Source organism: Rattus norvegicus, chromosome 9 (genome assembly GCF_021556685.1).
Source record: "Rattus norvegicus strain SHRSP/BbbUtx chromosome 9, alternate assembly SHRSP_T2T, whole genome shotgun sequence".
Classification (NCBI taxonomy): Eukaryota; Metazoa; Chordata; class Mammalia; order Rodentia; family Muridae; genus Rattus; species Rattus norvegicus.
The window spans coordinates 101,089,136-101,107,919 of NC_141542.1; the positions used below are offsets into that span (position 1 = coordinate 101,089,136).

Below are 18,784 nucleotides of genomic sequence, written 5' to 3' on the forward strand. Positions count from 1 at the left end.
AAGTCTCTCTATGAAGCTCTGTCCTAGAACTAACTATGAATACCAAGATGTAATTTGTCTCTTCTTCCAACTTTTAGGATTACTCAAGCCCAACCACACCTGGCTGAGTTTGCTCTTTAATTCCCCTGATAATTAATGCAATAGGAATTATACATAACTGGAACCATGGAATATATTTGAAAAGGTGATTCCTTGTTTTTTTGGTTTTTTTTTTTTTGTGGGGGGGGGGTGAGGGGTGGGAAGGGAAGAGACACAGAAATAGTGATGTGTGCCTTTAATCCCAGCGCTGAAGAGGCAGGTAGATCTCTGTGAGTTCAAGACCAGCCTGCCCTACAGTGACTTTCAGGACAGCCAGGGCTACACAAAGAAATCTTATCTAGAGGGAGAAGTTTTGTTTTGTTTTGTTTTAAAGAAAATTTTACATGAAGTTATATCAAGTTTTTCTATTAATTTTATTTAGTATGTAAGTTGCATTGCTATACATTAACTGGGCTGGGTGTGGCGCATACCCCTGTAATGCCATCACTTGAGAGACTGAGGCAAGCAAAGATAAGTACCAGGTCACTTAGGACACAAACCAAGATCCTATCATAAACAATGGAAGGAAAGAGAGGGGGAAATGAAGGTAAGGATAAGTTGAATTAAAAAAAAAAGGGGGGGGTGCTGCTGTGTGAGAAATAATGGCAGATCAGAATGTTAGAGATTAAAAGCTGCTTTTTAAAGAAAGTTGTTTATAAAGTCTTTCAGGATACTCATATTCTTTTTAACGTGGGTTCCACGGGAATTTTGGGTTGAAATCCTAGTTAGACAAGCTACTTCTTAATTACAGGTATTATTAAAAGGTGATTGAGTTTGATTTTAGAAAGAAGAGAGTAAAGAGATTACCTGAATCAGGTGGGGATTTTCATCCACAGTTAAGAACTTAGGGAAAAATTAGTCACTAACTCCAAGTAGAGAGCTGTGATGAAATGTCTGTAACACCAGGGAGAGTGATTGCAGACATATATTGTAGAAGTTATTAAGGTTAAAGAAAAATCTGTGGCTCCGGGTAGAGAGCTTAACAGATGGATATATTTTGGGCTAAAGTCCTGAGTTTTAAGTTGTTTGTTGGTTTTAGAATTGATAAAAGGTGTTTAAGTTTGTTTTAAGGAGAGTACAGAGATTACCCGAATCACGTGGTGGAATCATCTGGGGATTTTCATCTATGGTTTGGAACTTAGGGAAAAATTGGTCACTAACTCCAAGTAGAGAGTTGTGATAAATGTCTGTAACACCAGGGAGAGTGTTATAGAAGTTATTAAGGTTAAATAAAAATCTGTGGCTCCGGGTAGAGAGTTTGACAGATTGAGATATTTTGGGCAAAAGTTCTGGTTTGATGTGTTGCTTATTGATACTGGAATTGATGAAAGGTATTTGGTTTGTTTTATGAATTACCCCGCTAAAGGCCATATGGCTCGTTGATGCCAGCTAGCGAGGGTTTGTGGTTACTTTTGATATTTACACAACAGGAAGCTCAAATTCTCTAAATGTGGGCTCCACGGGAATTTTGGGTTAATTTCCTGATATCACAGAGTACAAAAGCCTATCAGGCTCATTGTTTAGCTTACTTCCTTTTTAAAAATTTGTTTAGTCTTCATGATGGGTGTTTTATGGTTATATTATTACTCTGGGAGAGAGTGCAAGATACAAGCTTTTCTGGTTACAGACTAAGGAACACAATATTTTGGGAGAAAGATTTTGTCTTTGTGCTTTTGAAAAATGTGATTAGGCTCTGGAAACCTCACAGAGTCATACTGATCAGATTTGATAGAGGTAGACCACATGAAAAATTTATTCAAGAGAATCAAACAAAAAGATATCTCGATTCTAAACTTTTGTCTTGAGAGTTGTATTTTACAGAGTGTGCCTACTTGGAATCCTGGTCTCAAGGACTTTCAGCTGGGTCTAGTCAGGACACATCGGCTACAGCATTTGCTTCATTCTTCCTACCTGCTTACCCCCAAGGATATCTCAACGCCCATGTACAGCTTGAAGAAGTTATAGAGGAGTTGTCGCCCCAATTCCCTGGACTTTGGGGGGCTGAAAGTGGTTATTCTAAAGTTGTTTTTATGAGGAATTTAGAAATGATTGTAATTTAACAGGGAGGAATTAGCTAGATTGAGTTATAATCTCATTTGGTAACTAAGCTTAAATCATATCTTTGTTTTGGTATAGAATTTATTTGTCAAAAAAGTTTAAAAGTACACGGTTTAGAGCCAGTCCTTCTATTGTTGTCATTACAAACTTCTGAGTTGATTACACCTGTGAGTTAAGATTCCAATAGCAAAGTCATGGCTCTGAGTTTGTGAAAGTACTTTCAAGATAAAATTTAGGATATGGAGACAACAGTCCAGATTGTCTTATATAGATAGATATAACGTCAGAAATCCACAAAATTTGAGATTTAAAGTTATTTATCTTTTGTTGAGACATATCTGCTCCTAACAGTTCCCCTTTGGTGGATTTAATGAAGAATTTGAACATCTCTACCTCCAGGTGAAGCAATACTTTGTGACCAGGCAGCCACTGGACAAAACTGCCTGTTTCATCTGCAGACTAATACTGTCCAGAGAAGGACAAATTATGCAGAATAGTTTACTGATAAACCCTGCCAAGACAGGGTGATTAGCCCTTCAAAATCTGCATTTCAAGAGTCTGTCAGTTGATTTTGAGCCAGAAGGCTGAAGATTTGCGCTCACATGTTGCTAACAGGGGACTGTGCTAGTGGAGACTTGTCTCTACAACCTCTCAGTTCTAGAAGCCGTGTTAGGCTTCCTATGTGTGTAGATATTTAGTCATTCCCAGATTTCTGACGGGGTTGAAGACTGATTATAGTCTCATAGCCTATCAGGCTACATAACTCTGAATATACATATTTTATTGGATAGTTATCAGAGAGTATACAAGCTAGCAAAGATATAATATAGATTTTAAGCCTTTCTTAAGCTGGAATGAATAACTAAATGTTCTGTTTAACTGATATAGTGATGGACTGGGTGTTGAGAATATCATATGCTTTATAAATTGTAGAATGGTACTCAATTTATATATAAGTGAAAAGGCTTTTTAACTGGACAAAGAGGGGGAAATATTGTGGTTTGCCCTGAAGTTATCTGTATTTTGATGCTAATTCCACTGCCCCAAGGACAGCTACTAGACACTTACTCAGGAATCAGGTGACTGAATTTGTAAAGTACAGGTGAGGGGCAGGTACAGGATAGAAGGAGGCCTGTCATTGGAGGAGAAGGAAGGATAGGCGGGAGAGAAGTTTGAAGGAGGAAGAGGAGACGAGAAGAAAAGGGAAGACAGGAGAGGAAGAGAGGGAAGAAGTCATGGCAGGTGATGTTAAGATTCTGCTCTGTGTATTTACAGGTTATCAATGTTCCTAAGGGATGGATGGTACCAAGCTTTGTATGTTTAAGTGGGCAATTATATCTTACCAATTGGGTCAAAAAAAAGGGGGCGGGGGGAGGATGGTGAAGAGGCAAAGGAAAATTTTGGTAATGTTAAGTACAGAAAGATTTTGATCAAAGCTGAAATAAAAACTATAGGCTCAAAATACTAAATACATTACCTGGTGCTAGCACAGGAGCCCGTGGTCTTTTGGCGTGTGCTCCTCCTCAAACTGGGGAGCTCAGCAGGTGGAGACTCACTGCGCTTCTTGGTAGACTTTCTTAAACCTACACATGAGAAACAGAAGTTAAATTTTCTACGTTATTGTGAGTTAAATCTCCAGGAACCCTTGTTTTTTAAAAGCCTACCAGTACTTTCCTCAATTTTTAAGTTTCAGTGCAGTCACTCGGCCCAAACCTTAACATACAGCCCAGCCTTTCCCTCCAGCTTCTGCGATTTCCCTGGTATATATTCTGAACTTCAGAATTCAATCGTATTAACTTTACACTACCCTTCATCCATTTTTGGCTACTTTACATAAAGTTAAATCAAAAACAACAGAGACAGCAAAAAAACATCTATGCCATTCTATGAGCATGGAACTAAAGAGTAGTGGAATGTACAATTTTCAGATCATAATTAGGAAGCAATCAGCATACTTTACTTTTACTCTAAAAGCTACCTAATGCCTTTACAGTCATAGTTGATACTAAAAAGTTCTAATAACTAATAACTTTTTCATTATTTTTAAATAAAAAGGCCATGATAACATCTACCTACCCCTCTTCTTTTCAATGGTACAGTACAATGTTTGATAGTATACTGGGTAATAGGCTGTATTTAACTGAAGAACTTCAATAGTGAATAGTGAATAGTGAATCCAAAGTCAACTGATAGGTTGTGTGACTACTAGACTGATGACACATGTTAAATGAATGTGAGCTTTTCTGGGAAACAATTATGTACTTGGTCCTGATTACCTCTCTTTTTTCCCAACTCAGAGATCAATCTACCTCTATCTCCCAAGTGCTAGGGACTAAATGGCTCTTCCACTTATTTTTAGGTTTATTTTCAAGTTTTAAGTTTTAGATAGGCCAATTTATTTAAGATGAAAATTCTCTACTGGGTGGGAGATGGAGAGGCCACAATGACAGGATCTCATGATGGGGCCCCAGCTAGTCTGTTATTTGCCCTGTCTCTCAAATGCTGAGATTAAGAGTGCACTACCACTACCATGTCTTTGGCTACTCTTGAGTTCACCACCAATCAAGGGACTGGAGAAGAATTAAGATGAAAAATAATTCTAGATATCAAGGGAATGACTCACAATTAAGAAAGCTTACTGTCCCTGCCCAAAATCCAGATTCAGTTCCCAGCACTCACGTGGCAGATCACAACCACCCGTGCCCTCCAGTTCTAGGGAAGCCTTCTGACCTCCACAGGCTCATGCTCACCTGCTCCTTGGGGATTCTATACCCACACATACAAACTTAAAAGTATGTGTGTAATTTTAAAATTGCAGCTCTTTCAAGTAAAAATCATTAGGAAAATTGGTGAATGAGTCTTCAAACAAAAATCAAGACTCTATAAAAACCAAAGTCTATGGCCAGAGTGGCATTTAATCGAAACAAACTTTTGAGAATTTTTTTATTTCTAAATAACTTATCTTTAAATAAATAAACTGTGGAATAACTAGGCGTGTAAAATGAATACAAAAGAGTCAGAACATTATAAAGTGAGTAATAAAGGCTGACTTAAGAATTCTTGAGTTTCGGGCTGGGGATTTAGCTCAGTGGTAGAGCGCTTACCTAGGAAGCACAAGGCCCTGGGTTCGGTCCCCAGCTCCGAAAAAAAGAACCAAAAAAAAAAAAAAAAAAAAAAAAAGAATTCTTGAGTTTCTTTTTGTTTTTCAAGACAGGGTTCCTCTCTATGTAGCCCTGGCTGTCCACATAGAGATCTATCTGCTTCTGCCTCCCAAGTGCTGGGGACTAAATGCATGGGCCACCATTGCCCAGCTCTTCCATTTATTTTCAACCCAATTTCTTGATGTAGTCACATACCCAGGCTTTCTCTCCTACTCTATTCAGCCTTTAACCTCAGTAACAGGAGACACAGCAGAAGTGCACACTGGTAACAGGAGACACAGCAGAAGTGCACACTGCAATGGAGCTGACAACACATTTTAGTCAACTAGTATCTCTAACATTTAAAAAAATCCAGCCATTTGTGGAATATGCTATAAACCTTGTACTTGGGGGTGGAAATGGGAGTATTATGTTCAAAATGAGCCTTTGGGCTACATGAGGCTGTCTCAGAGAAAGAGAGAAATTTAGCCAAGGTTACCTCTGCTACACAGTGATTTCAAAGGCACCTGAGTTACAAGAGACCATGTCTCAAGGTATCAAAAACATCAAAAGCAAAGGGGAGGGGAATGATAAACATATAATATAGTGTATACATTAAAATAGCAAAACAACTTTTACTTGATAATCTCTTAAGAGCCAAAAGGAGGTGGCACAGGCCTTTAATTCAGCACTCAGGAGACAGAGGCAGGCAGATCTCTGAGTTGAGGCCATCCTGGTCTGCAGACTCAGTTCCAGAACAGCCAGGACTACACAGAGAAATCCTGCCTATAGACATTAAAGACTTGGGAACTAATAGTACCAAAACCACAATTTTGAGGCTAAAACCAAAGATTCAATGATGAGAAGTTTATGAAGCTACCAGATTTCCAGATCCAGATTACAGATTTACTCTATAACTGGAAACTATACAGCTAGACAACTTTCTGGACCCAGGATATTTTACATGTAAATTACAGAAATCCTTAATTAAAGAAGACAGTAACAATTAAATGATATCCCGCCCTATACCACAGGATTCTTCTTAGTTCAAGCTCCTCTGAGGTTTGACACACCCTCAATAACAGTTAAGAGTGTCAAAGAATCCTCCCTGTGAATTTTTATCAATCTAAGAAAAATCTAAAAATATTAACAAATGATATTTCATTATAGACTACAGAATAAGCAATCATTAGGCAGCAGGTTCTAAGTTAAATTCTGCCTGGGAATGTGAAAAAACAAATTTTGATGCATTCAAAAGTCAAGAAGGAGCCTACAAGATGGCTCGGTGATAATGGTACTTCTAATACAAGCCTGAGGAGAACTAGCTCTATACAACTGTCCTCTAACCTTCACACTTATATGCCTAAGAAAGAAAGACAGATGGACAGATGGTCAGGTGGACAGACACAGACACAAAAATACTCAAGAAAAAATTAAAAGGAAAAAGGCTAGTCAAGGAACTATAAAGAGTGGCAGAACACTTGCCTAGAATGTATAATGACCCGAGTTCAATCCTAAGCACCACAAAAAAATACATAATCCCACTAAATATCTAAATATATGACCTGCCATATTGTGTATTTTTTATTCCTGTTTTATAAGAATTAATATTTTGAAAATAAGATTAAAGGAAAGTTTGGCCCTAAGTACATGTAGTGGCTTGAGAGAAAATGGCCCGTGCAGGCACATAGAGAGTGGCACTACTATGAAGTGTGGGTGGCCTTGAGAACTAGAGACTAAGTAATTAAAAGCATCATTAGCTACTCTAACAGAGGTTCCAAGTTAAATTCCCAGCCACATGCCAGCTCTCAATCATCTATAATGGGACATGATGCCCTCTCTTCTGGTGTGTCAGAGGACAGCAACAAAGCACTCTTATTTGAGTTTTATTTATTATGGAAGGGGACCATGCTACTGCCTGGGTGCTACCAGGCTTCCCAATATGATGATAATGGACTAAATCAAACTGTTAGTTTGATTAACAATTAAGTATCTATAACCAATTAAATATTTTCCTTTCTAAGACTTGCCATAGTCATAGTGTCTCTTCACAGCAATAGAGCTGTGATACTATAATTGAACATTTAGTTATTCATAAAATTGGTATGAATAACAGAAACTAACATCTGAATGTTCCCAGTGAATAAACAGATTTGCACAATGGCCTAAGCACGGCCTTTGCTGAAGGTACTTACTTTGGGTTGTGCTTCCTACATTCTATGATAGACACATAACAGAGATTTGTGTTAAATAAGTCTCTGAAGATAGGCACTTACTTTAAATAAGTATTATGCCTATTTCACAATAAATTTTATAAATTTTCCAGCAATCATCACCTGCTAAAATGACAGATGTAGAATTCAAATCCAAGACTGTTGATCTCTACTTTGGACCTTCTCCCAAAAAACATTTAATATTTTGAAACCAGTAACAGATCACTTTCTCTTAACCTCTTCATTGCTATGCACTTTAAGAGCAATTTCAGAATGGCCTGGGTTTGAATCTCAGCACTATGACTTCTTTGTTTTGTGACTTTGGACAGAAACTAGGTCAGCAATTCACTCCATGTTCTACCTGTAATCTCAGAATACTACTTACATAGAAATCTGATGGACAAGTGAGATGATCCATGACTACCAAGCAAAAGCACAATAAATATTGGCTAGTCTTTTGTTCTGAAACTGTTATTTTTTAAACAAAAACCAAGGCAGTAGAGCATTTAATCCCAGTACTTAATGAGGGAGAAGCAGTCAGATCTTTGAGTTTGAGGGCAGTCTGCTCTAAATAGGGCACTTAAAGCCGTGTACAGACCACTATTACATTGTTTTTAAATCATATACATCTAATTTAATAACCAGTACTTACTAGATGCTTTAAAAGGAAAAAGGTACCGGTTCCTTCTCTTATTTCAATAGCTTAGGCTATAATTAGAAAAAGTAGTAGCAGTGAGATTAGGAAAGCACTGACCACATACAACAGCCTGAGAAAATGACATTGCAAAAAAGAAATATGACATTATAAAATGAAGTCTGAAAATATAAATGGTAAGTTAAAGCAAGTTCAAGTGAATAATTCATTTGTTCATGAGCCAATGAACTGTCAGAACTCTTGGTTTTTCCTCAATGAGAGTTTTATTAAAAAAAAAAAAAATCAAGAAAACTCCATTAAAAAAGTCTATGCTGTCTCTCTACACAATGGTCATGAAGGCCCATCAAATTCCCTAAAAAACAAACAATTGCTAAACTAGATAATAAAACCCTATTACTGAAATTGCCATAATCCTACAGGATACAGAAAAGAACAAGCCAGCACTGGGCTAGTCCTCATGTGTTCTAAGACTGATGAGAGCCATCACTCAGCAGTGGATCTTATGGCAAGATGAGCAGCTGACACAACAACAGCATGTCTATGAAATAGGTAACCAACTGCTTTCTGATCCATAAGAGAGGACACACATTTGTTACTGTAGAGGTTGTTACTGTCAGGGTTGATATAAACTCTACTCAAAAAGCTATTGCTGCTAATTTAATGTGGATTGCTAAATACACACGGTGTGCTCATTGTATCTTCTTCCAAGTACCTATGTTTATGCTCAGATTGGTGGAACCATTTGGTGAGATAAGCATCTCTGCAGTGCTCAGTGGTAACTATACAAACTAATAAGAATGAAAGTGTGTGGAATGTTTTAAAGGGATATCCATATTATGGCCCTATAAAATGCAAGGAACACTACAGAAAAGGGTAGAGGAACTTAACAGTTTGAGCCCCAGATGACCAGATTTGTTCAATCCCTAGAATCTAAACTGGAAGGCAGAAAGCAAGAACTGACTAACTCTGCCTTACACTTAAATGTGATGTAACATGAATGCCATCACCCCCCTGTCCACTACTCATTCTCATTCATCCTCCCTTACCCCATTCTACCACCCTAACACACACACATACACACACACACACACAGATAATGACACCGATGTCAAGCCTGGGACCAGAGTTCGATCCCTGGAAATGACAAGGTAGAAGGAAACTCCCACAAGTTGTTCTCTGACTTCAACACACACTAAATGATACCTGTAAACCACCATTCTCACATACACAAATAAATGTAATTTTATTTAGGAAAAAAGCTGAAGGAAAGGGGAAAGGAGGTGAAATACTACCTCCCCACTATGACTGGGTTTTGTAATCCTGAACACAGTCATAGCTGTAATCACAGCTTCACATGATCTGCTTAAAACTAGGCTCATCAACAATCTATCCTATAAAGGGAAAAGGCTCAGACCTGAAGATTTATACATATTTAAAGAAACTGATGATAAAGGTAAAGACATTTCTCAAGTGGCATAGGTGGTTAAGTAAATGTCCTAGAAATAATCCCTCATGCTATGATCCTGTAAGTGGCCCTGGTGAAATTTATTCACTCACATATATACAGAGGCACACACATTTAAGTTGGGGAAATAAGGGGATTTTCCAGAGGGAAACAAAGAAAGGGAAATAGATATGACTAAATTACATGCATTTATGAAGGACTTGATGAAACCCACTTTGGGTAATTAATATTTAAAAATATTTTTAAAAAAACCCGTTCCTTTTCCTTTCTCTGCCTCCCTCTCCCCTTTCTTTTCCTTCCTTTCTTGAAAAAGGATCTTCTATGTAGTCCTAATTGGTCATTTCTCCAGCCCCCAAGACTTGAACTCCTGATCTTCTTGCTTGAGCCTCTAAGATGCAGAAATTATAGGCATGCAGCACTATGCCTATTGAACTTTCTGACAGACAACACTTACAAACTTAATGTTTATCTGTGTTTTGACTGCATTTATGTCTGTTTACCATGTGCATGCCCAATTCCCTTTTAGGTAGAAAGAGAGTTTCAGATCCCCTGGAACTGGAGTTATAGACTGTTGTGAGCTGCCATTGGTTACTGGAAATCAAACCAGGGAGGTGTAAAAGAATAACCACTAACTACTCTTATGGAATGCATAGTTCTAGGGCTGGGTATGATGGTGTACACGTTCAATCCCAGCTTTCTTGAGGCAGAGGCAGAAGCAGAAGGCAGAGTTTGAGGGAGAGAGGGAGAGGGGGAGAGAGAGGGAAAAGGATGTGGTTCACTGTTCTCTTAAGTCTCTTTATCCTTTCTCTATTCTTATATAGAACAGGGAAGAACAGCTTGGACCATACAGTATGGTAGTTAGAAGTCAGTATCATCTGTTCCCATCAGTTTTAAGGAGAAAGTCTCCTGAAGAAAGGAAGAAGGGAAGTTAAGAGAGAGGGCGTGTGTATGTGTGTAAATCTCCATCTCCAAGGCTAGTTCAAAAAGGAAAACACATAGCACTATGCTTATTCCAGTTTCTTCGCTTGGATGTATTGTTTCTACTCTTCTTCAAGCTTCAAGAAGACAATATTCTTTCCATTAAATTATATTAAATACCCAGAAGAAATGTGGAATGTATGAGGCAATCACCTTTTAAAAGCACCTTAAAATCTAGTACAGAATAAATTTTCCCAGTGTTGACATTAAAAAATAATTGAATATCAAAGACAAACACAGACATTGAACTCTGAAATATGATTACTTAGCAGTAATAAAGACATTCCTTATCTGTCTCTACAAATTTAACTTGTATTTCAACTAACATGAATCGTTACATGAAGATAAAATAAATCCAAGACAGAAAAAATAAAATTGACTTGAAAGCAAAATCACTCCTGACCAACCAAGAGATGTTGAGTAAACAAAGACCTTCCCATAAACTTACTTGCTAATTTGGCCTGTAATCCAGAAGGTCCAGGTTTTGATGTCTCTGACTTAGAAGACCCTGGAAGAGACAGTTTTGTTTTAGGCAGGCTAACTTTGGGGCTGAAGCGAGCAGCCCAATCAAATTTTGAAGAGCCACCAGTTTTACTCTGTTCTTTTTCCCTGCTACTTCTTCTGGGACTAGGGCTGGATGCTGAGCGGGAGCGCCTGGCCTTGTTCTGGTCTTTTCCTTGTTTCACCCTGGCACCTGCTGGTACAGTAGAAGAGGCCGAGGCTACAGCTGAAGATGAGGAGGAAGTAGAGGCAGCAGAAGAAGAATCAGTGATGGTGCTACACCCAGCTTTGGCTGAGGTGGCCGATTTTGAAGCCAGCTTGGTGGGTTTTGCAGATCTCTCTTCGGCACCAGTTGATTCGGACCCAGAACCACTCTTAACACAAGAACTCTCTGTCCTTTTTCTTTTCTGACTCCGTGAACTACCAGCAGCCACACTCTTTCTGGTGTGAGCCTTGCTTGTTGACGGCAATTGTGCAGATTTCAGTTGTTGCTCCTGGTCTAAATGTCTCTTCTTTGACTTACTAGGTGGCTTATTGGTTTCTGAGAGAGACTCAATATGCTGAAATGCTCTGGGCTTTTTCGCAGAGCTAGGAGAATTGGTCCTGTTGTAGTCTGGACTAGCACTGCGTTTCACTCCTCGAGAATTGTCTTTTTTAGGCACCTGCCCCGTTTTCTGCCTTTCTGAAGTATTGGCTCTGTCTGGATCCTCTGGTTGCGGAACTATGACAGCAGATGATGAACTGCAGCTTCTAAAAGGTTAGATAAGAAAAGAGTTAGTGATAGCCTGTCATGAGTAAGCTTGTCTTCTAACACTTTGGTTCCCAACTCCCTTAAATCTCTGGACCTTTGGGGGAAAAGGTGGTGGTACAAAGCCTGAGAAGTCCACTATTAACATTTTCAAATGTTGAAAACGGGAGAAAAGTGCTGTGATTTTTAAATGTACTTTGTTCTTATGGGAGTGGGGAGGGAAGTGGTATTATTGCTCTCAAAACCCAGTACGGTCTATAAAAAGGTTTTCAGCTAAGACACTCTTTGAACACTGGTCCTCCTGCCTCCACTTCCCATGTGCAAGGATTTCAGGCTTCTGCCACCCTGCCCAGATCAAAGTAAGAGTACTCTTTGATCCAAACATTACTGACACTAACACTCCTAATCAAAAGATGTTATTGTTTTAAGAAAAACAATGCTTAGTGGTTCAGAATTTGAATTTGGAAGCTCTCAAGACAAATGTTTTCTCACTGTACAAAACTAAGCATTTTCTGAAAGATTAGACATCATCTTCTAAAACAAAGAATCTTTATAGTAACACCATTTTGCAAAGCCTCCTACCAATCAGAATATGAAAACATGGCTCAGTGCTTGATGCTTTCGCTGAAGACCAGGGTTCAATTCTCAGCACTCACATGGTAGCTCACAACCACCAATAATGCAGCTCTAGGAGCCCAAAGCCCTCTTCTGATCTCCTCTACCACCCACGTATATATAAGCATATGCATGTATGTATATATCTTTTTTAAAGAATACTGACATAGACTAACAACAATACTGACTTAAACAAGTTCTGGCAATCAGCATTAAAGAAAATGTTAAATGACACCTTGAAAAGCTGACAACTGGGGGAAAAGCATTTACGAAAGAGCAGTTGTTGCTCTCTTCCATAGAACTTGAGCTCAGTTCCCAAAACCTATGCCAGGTGGCTTACAACTACCTCTAACTCCAACTCCAGGGAAACCAATGCCCTCTGCTGGCCTCTGTGGGCAGTGGCATTCATGTACACAGGGTTTTTTAAATGCCTATCATGGTTAAGCAAATGAAGAACCTCATCATTCCTAATTAAATAAAAAACTTTCATCACCTAAGGTAGGTATCAGCAATACCACTAAAAAGTGAATAAAATACAGAGAAAAAATTGTAGTAACATGAGATAACCTCACATAAGCTTTAATATTATGAAATAATTCAAATCCAATTTAAGTCTTCCTTGAAATTGTATAAGCAATGTGAAAATTTACCTTTTAGAAAGGTGTCCCCTTGACAGTTCAGAAGTAGTATTAGATTGCACTTTGGGTGCCTTAAAATTAGATTTTCTACTCTCAGGAGGGATATATCCCTTACGTTTTGCCTGCCCTAAATGTGACCTGTCAGCAGAAAATCAAAACAGAAATCTATCAGGACACTGAGATGCAAATGCAGTACCGAAAGTGAAATATTTTTACATTAAAAAGCCTCACAAATCAGTCGACCTACATGTCTTCCAAATATTAAATTATAATCTATCATAAACTGAGAAAAGTCTTAGAACTAACCACCTCTATACCTAAAGGTTAAGATTCCTAAATATCAGTTAACAAAATGCACATTGTGTTTAAGCAATTTTTCTAGATTTCATTATAGAAACTCTAATATTTTCACACCACACACACACACACACACACACACACACACACACACACAGCAAATACACTTCTTTTAATGACAGTGTAGGCTGACTAAATGACAATGTACTATATATTCCAAAAACTGAGAACTTTGAATGTTTAAGAGAAAGAAATGATAAACAGGAATATTTAACTTAATAAACGCTTAGCATTATTACATAATGTATACAGGTATCAAAATTTACATAGTACCCCATAAATGTACGTTTTTTTTTTTTTAACATTTAAAAAAGATAGCTGATGTGACTATGGTCTTTAAAAGTTTCTTATAGCTGGGAATGCAGACCCTTGAGGTAAAGTGTGTGCCTAGCTATCCTGCACAAGATCTTGGTTTCAAACTCTAGCACAGAGGGGAGAACCTGTCTTTGTTTTGTTTTAACTTTGCAGACCAGTGTATGGTAAAGCGTACGCCTAGCTATTAATGCACGAGATCTTGGTTTCAATCTCCAACACAGAGAATAGAGGGGAGAACCTGTAAAGCAAAAAAAAAAGTTTGTGGAAAAAAGGCAATTGTGATTCACAAAATGATGGTTTCCAATTTGTACATTAAAAGTCAGGTAAAGCCATAAATACAGAACTGGATGAACCCATTTTCAACCTGGTTTTGCAGAGGAAAAAAATCAATGTGGTCATCAAATAGCAAATAAAACATGAAATCAAGATAGAATTAATCAACAGAAAGTGCATATACATCATCCTGGAAATAATTACCACAGAACCTAAGTGCATGTTCACAAACCTCCCGTGATATACCTACATTGTTTATACAACAAACTTTAATTATCAATAGCAGCATTATTCTAAACAAGCAAGTTTGAAGAAATTATGTTAACTGTTAAATCTTTTGTGTAACTTTAGTCCTGGTTTTATTTTATTCAATTAAAAGGCACATAAATAATCTATCAAAAAAAAAACAAACAAAACAAAACAAAACAAAAAAACCTGATAGTAGCAGCCTATCAGTGGTGGTGCACACCTTTAATCCAGCACTCCGGAGGCAGGAGCAGGCAGATCTCTGAGTTTGAGACCATCCTATTCTACAGAGTGAATTCCAGGGAAACCAGAGAAACCAGCCTCAGCAGGGGAAAAAAACAAAAACTAGTATTATTAATAAAAACAATTGGCACCTATGTTCTTTATAAAACATTTATTTATATGATAAAGAATGAAAGCACAGTATTTAAAAGTTACTTTTCTAAAAGTAACTTGACTGGGTTACAGCTTGGTATAAAACGTAGGCTGGGGGTTGGGGATTTAGCTCAGAGGTGAGCGCTTGCCTAGGAAGCGCAAGGCTCTGGGTTCGGTCCCAGACTGATTACGCAGTAGGCCCTGGGCATTTTTCTAACTTTGCAAATTGTTCTATAAATACTTAAAAGAGAGGTATGACATATTTTCAGGAACCAGGATTTAATGGCAATAAAATAACATTCACACGTTATATCATCCAGGTAATATATACTGTTTTCATAGTTTTGTACTTTGTTATTCGTATTGAAGACTAAACTCAGAGCATGCTTAAACAACTGATCCCTTGTTGAGCTGCCCTCAGAAGTTTTATGATGTAAAAACCATAAACTATTCATTCAAAACTAAACATCTTTTTAAAAATAATAATTAAGCTAGGTATGGTGGCACATGCCTTTAATCCCAGCACTCCATAGGCAGAAGCAGGTGGATCTCTCCCTGACATAGAGGCCAGCCTGGTCTACAAAGCAAATCCCAGAACAGCCAAAGTTGTTATAACTAAGAAACCCTGTCTCAAAACATAAAATAAGGGGTGTGGGGAGGGCAGGTGAGGGTGGTGGTAGGGGCTGTGTAAATAATTAAAACAAGCATTTAAAGACTAATAATCATTAAAAATGTTGAATGTGAAGTGGTGAAGTACTTGCTACACAAGTACAAAAATCAGATTCCTGTCAAGCACAGTATTGTGGAATGGGCCTGTAAGCCAGTGCTGGGAAGCAGAGACTGAGAAATCCAGACTCTAGCCAATCCTGAGCTCCAAGCACAGTAAGACCCTGTCTCAAAAAGTAAGACAGAGATGTTCTTTAAATGCTTTATAAAGAAAATTTTCTATCAGGTGTGTGGTATACACCTTTAATCCCAGGCATAAAATGATGGATCTCTGAGTTTAGCTTGTCTACATAGAATTCCAGGCCAGCTAGAGGGAAAATGAGACCCAGTCTTAAAAACAAGCAAGCAAACAGCAAAACTAATAAAGTAGTATGTACTAGTATGTACAGAGTGAACCAGCACCTGGAAAGTGACCAGAGGTCTATCTCTTTGATTCAAGGCCAGCCTACCTTAGAGAACTGGTTCCAGACCTTTGTCTTTGTCTTTGGCCTCCACAAGTTCATGCATTGGCTCCAATATGCATATACTTAGACTCCACACAATTAAATACATTAAATATAGTAAGTAAAATGTTACATATCTCCAATAAATCACAAAAAATATATATAAATGCAGATTTTCTTCTTTCAAAGCAAAATTCTAAGAAGGAACCAAACTGAAGCCATTTTGAATAGGAGTCAAATAAAGTTCCCAACCCCCCCACCCCAACATTGGCAGGTTGAGACAGGAATGCTCAGCAAGTTCTCCAGCCCCAGTTCAGTAACCCAACCAATGGGAAGAGGATAAGTATGTTATAAAGACATGTTCGTAAGAAGTCCCCCTTGGCTCACATATTTGTGGAGTTTGGGCTTAAAAACACACATTCTGGCCTGGGGTTTTAGCTCCCAAGTCTGTTATATGGCCCTGACTAAAATCAGTAGCGGCCTAAGTGCAATAATTTTTTTTGTCATCTACTTAGATATTTACTCAGATGAACATTCAAATTCCCAGTCAGTTCCTGAGTCTGTGCTATTGACCCTGACTGGACAATTTTTGCTGCCTAATTCAAATTGTATGTTATATGTTATCTTGCTTTCATCTGTTTTGGTTGTTTTTGGAATCTCAGACCCTAACAAAATTATTTGCTTTTTATTAAAAGTAATTAAAATTTTGTAATGCAGAAATTAAATGCATTCATCATGGCCTTACTAAGACCTTCAATGAACCAAAAACCAGCAGATAAATTCTCAGTATCAGATCACAAATAAAGTAAATTCTATACCATCAGATTAAAAAGCCAAAATTCATAAATCTTAAAAAAAAAGGGGGGGGGGGCTGGAGAGATGGCACTGACTGCTCTTCCAGAGGTCATGAGTTCAATTCCCAGCAACCACATGGTGGCTCACAACCATCTGTAATGAGATCTGGTGCCCTCTTCTGGCCCGTAGTCACATATGCAGGCAGAATGCTGTACATAAAATAAATAAATAAATCTTTTTTTTTTTTTTTAATTAACTTGAGTATTTCTTATATACATTTCGAGTGTTATTCCCTTTCCCGGTTTCCGGGCAAACATCCCCCTCCCTCCTCCCCTTTCTTATCGGTGTTCCCCTCCCCATCCTCCCCCCATTGCCGCCCTCCCCCAACAATCTAGTTCACTGGGGGTTCAGTCTTAGCAGGACCCAGGGCTTCCCCTTCCACTGGTGCTCTTACTAGGATATTCATTGCTACCTATGAGGTCAGAGTCCAGGGTCAGTCCATGTATAGTCTTTAGGTAGTGGCTTAGTCCCTGGAAGCTCTGGTTGCTTGGCATTGTTATACATAAGGGGTCTCGAGCCCCTTCAAGCTCTTCCAGTTCTTTCTCTGATTCCTTCAACGGGGGTCCTATTCTCAGTTCAGTGGTTTGCTGCTGGCATTCGCCTCTGTGTTTGCTATATTCTGGCTGTGTCTCTCAGGGGCGATCTACATCCGGCTCCTGTCGGCCTGCACTCCTTTGCTTCATCCATCTTGTCTAATTGGATGGCTGTATATGTATGGGCCACATGTGGGGCAGGCTCTGAATGGGTGTTCCTTCTGTGTCTGTTTTAATCTTTGCCTCTCTATTCCCTGCCAAGGGTATTCTTGTTCCCCTTTTAAAGAAGGAGTGACGCATTCACATTTTGATCATCCGTCTTGAGTTTCATTTGTTCTAGGCATCTAGGGTAATTCAAGCATTTGGGCTAATAGCCACTTATCAATGAGTGCATACCATGTGTGTTTTTCTGTGATTGGGTTAGCTCACTCGGGATGATATTTTCCAGTTCCAACCATTTGCCTACGAATTTCATAAAGTCATTGTTTTTGATAGCTGAGTAATATATAAATCTTAAAAAAAAATAAAAAATAAAAAGCCAAAATTCACAAAACTGGCTTAAACCAGCAATACAATGGTCCTTCCTACTACTATTTAGCTAATGCTAATCTCACTGAAGGATGTCACCTTTTAAAAAAAAAAAAACAAAAAAACTGCTGTACAGGAATAGCAAGTAGGTACTGGCTCAGTAGGTACTGGCACCTCTGACTTACACTTAACTGACACCTACAAGGTATGACAACCTGAGTTCTCTATCCCTAGGATCCACATGGGGGAATGAGAACTTCTCTATCCACACACTAATAAGAAAACTGTTTTAAAACATTGTAAAATTGCATGAAAACTATTCTATTTGTTTTAGAAAGGTCCTACGTATGTAAAGGATAGTCCATATTTTCAGCTTTGTAGGACTTGGAGCATATCTTGGTGGTCAAATAAACATGCTTTTCAGGCCATGGGTTTAATTCCTAGCACCACAAGAAAAAGAAAAAGGATTATAATCTTCAAATCAGGGAGGATCTCACTTTATGATGTCTTTATAAAGACAGGGGCATATCCCTTTGAATTTACTATGCTTCTGACAATAGTAAAACATAAGTCCAATAGTCCCAGAATTAAGTTTTTGTAGTTTTTTGGATATTACCAATTCTTTTCTCTCAAAACATCTGAGGAAAACTGTCTATTAAATAATTTCCACATTATATTAACACCAATATTGAGCTATGTCTAGGGATGAAAAAAAAAAAAAAACTCAAAAGCCCAGAATGCTGGTACATGCCTAATCACTCCAGACAAAGCAAACCAGGTCTACATAGTAAGATTTTAATCGGTGGTAAAGCATATAGTTTAATATGCATGAGGTCCTGGGTTCAATCCCCAGCACCAAAACAGAACTCCCAACATACCCATACACACCAATCCATATCCCAAAGAAGATTTCAAAGAGATCTAAGCTTCATGTCAACAATAACACTGCACCTAGAGTCTTGCTGATACAGATGTGGATGCTTGCAGCTAACCATTGACTGAGCATGGGGACTCCGATGGAGGAGTTAAAGAAAGGACTGAAGG

General features: G+C 38.3%; 1 protein-coding gene across 50 annotated transcripts in view; it reads right to left on the reverse strand.

Moving 5' to 3' along the window:
• Nucleotides 1–18,784, reverse strand: part of Trip12 (thyroid hormone receptor interactor 12) — a 126,244-nt gene that overhangs the window by 64,170 nt on the left and 43,290 nt on the right. For 17 of the 50 annotated variants that reach the window (XM_087566368.1, XM_087566367.1, XM_087566362.1 and 14 more), the window contains exons 3-5: nt 13,102–13,227; nt 11,036–11,838; nt 3,614–3,719 (exon numbers count right to left, since the gene is read on the reverse strand). In XM_087566368.1, the coding sequence (XP_087422494.1) occupies nt 3,614–3,719; nt 11,036–11,838; nt 13,102–13,227 (1,035 nt within the window). 50 annotated transcript variants of the gene reach the window in all.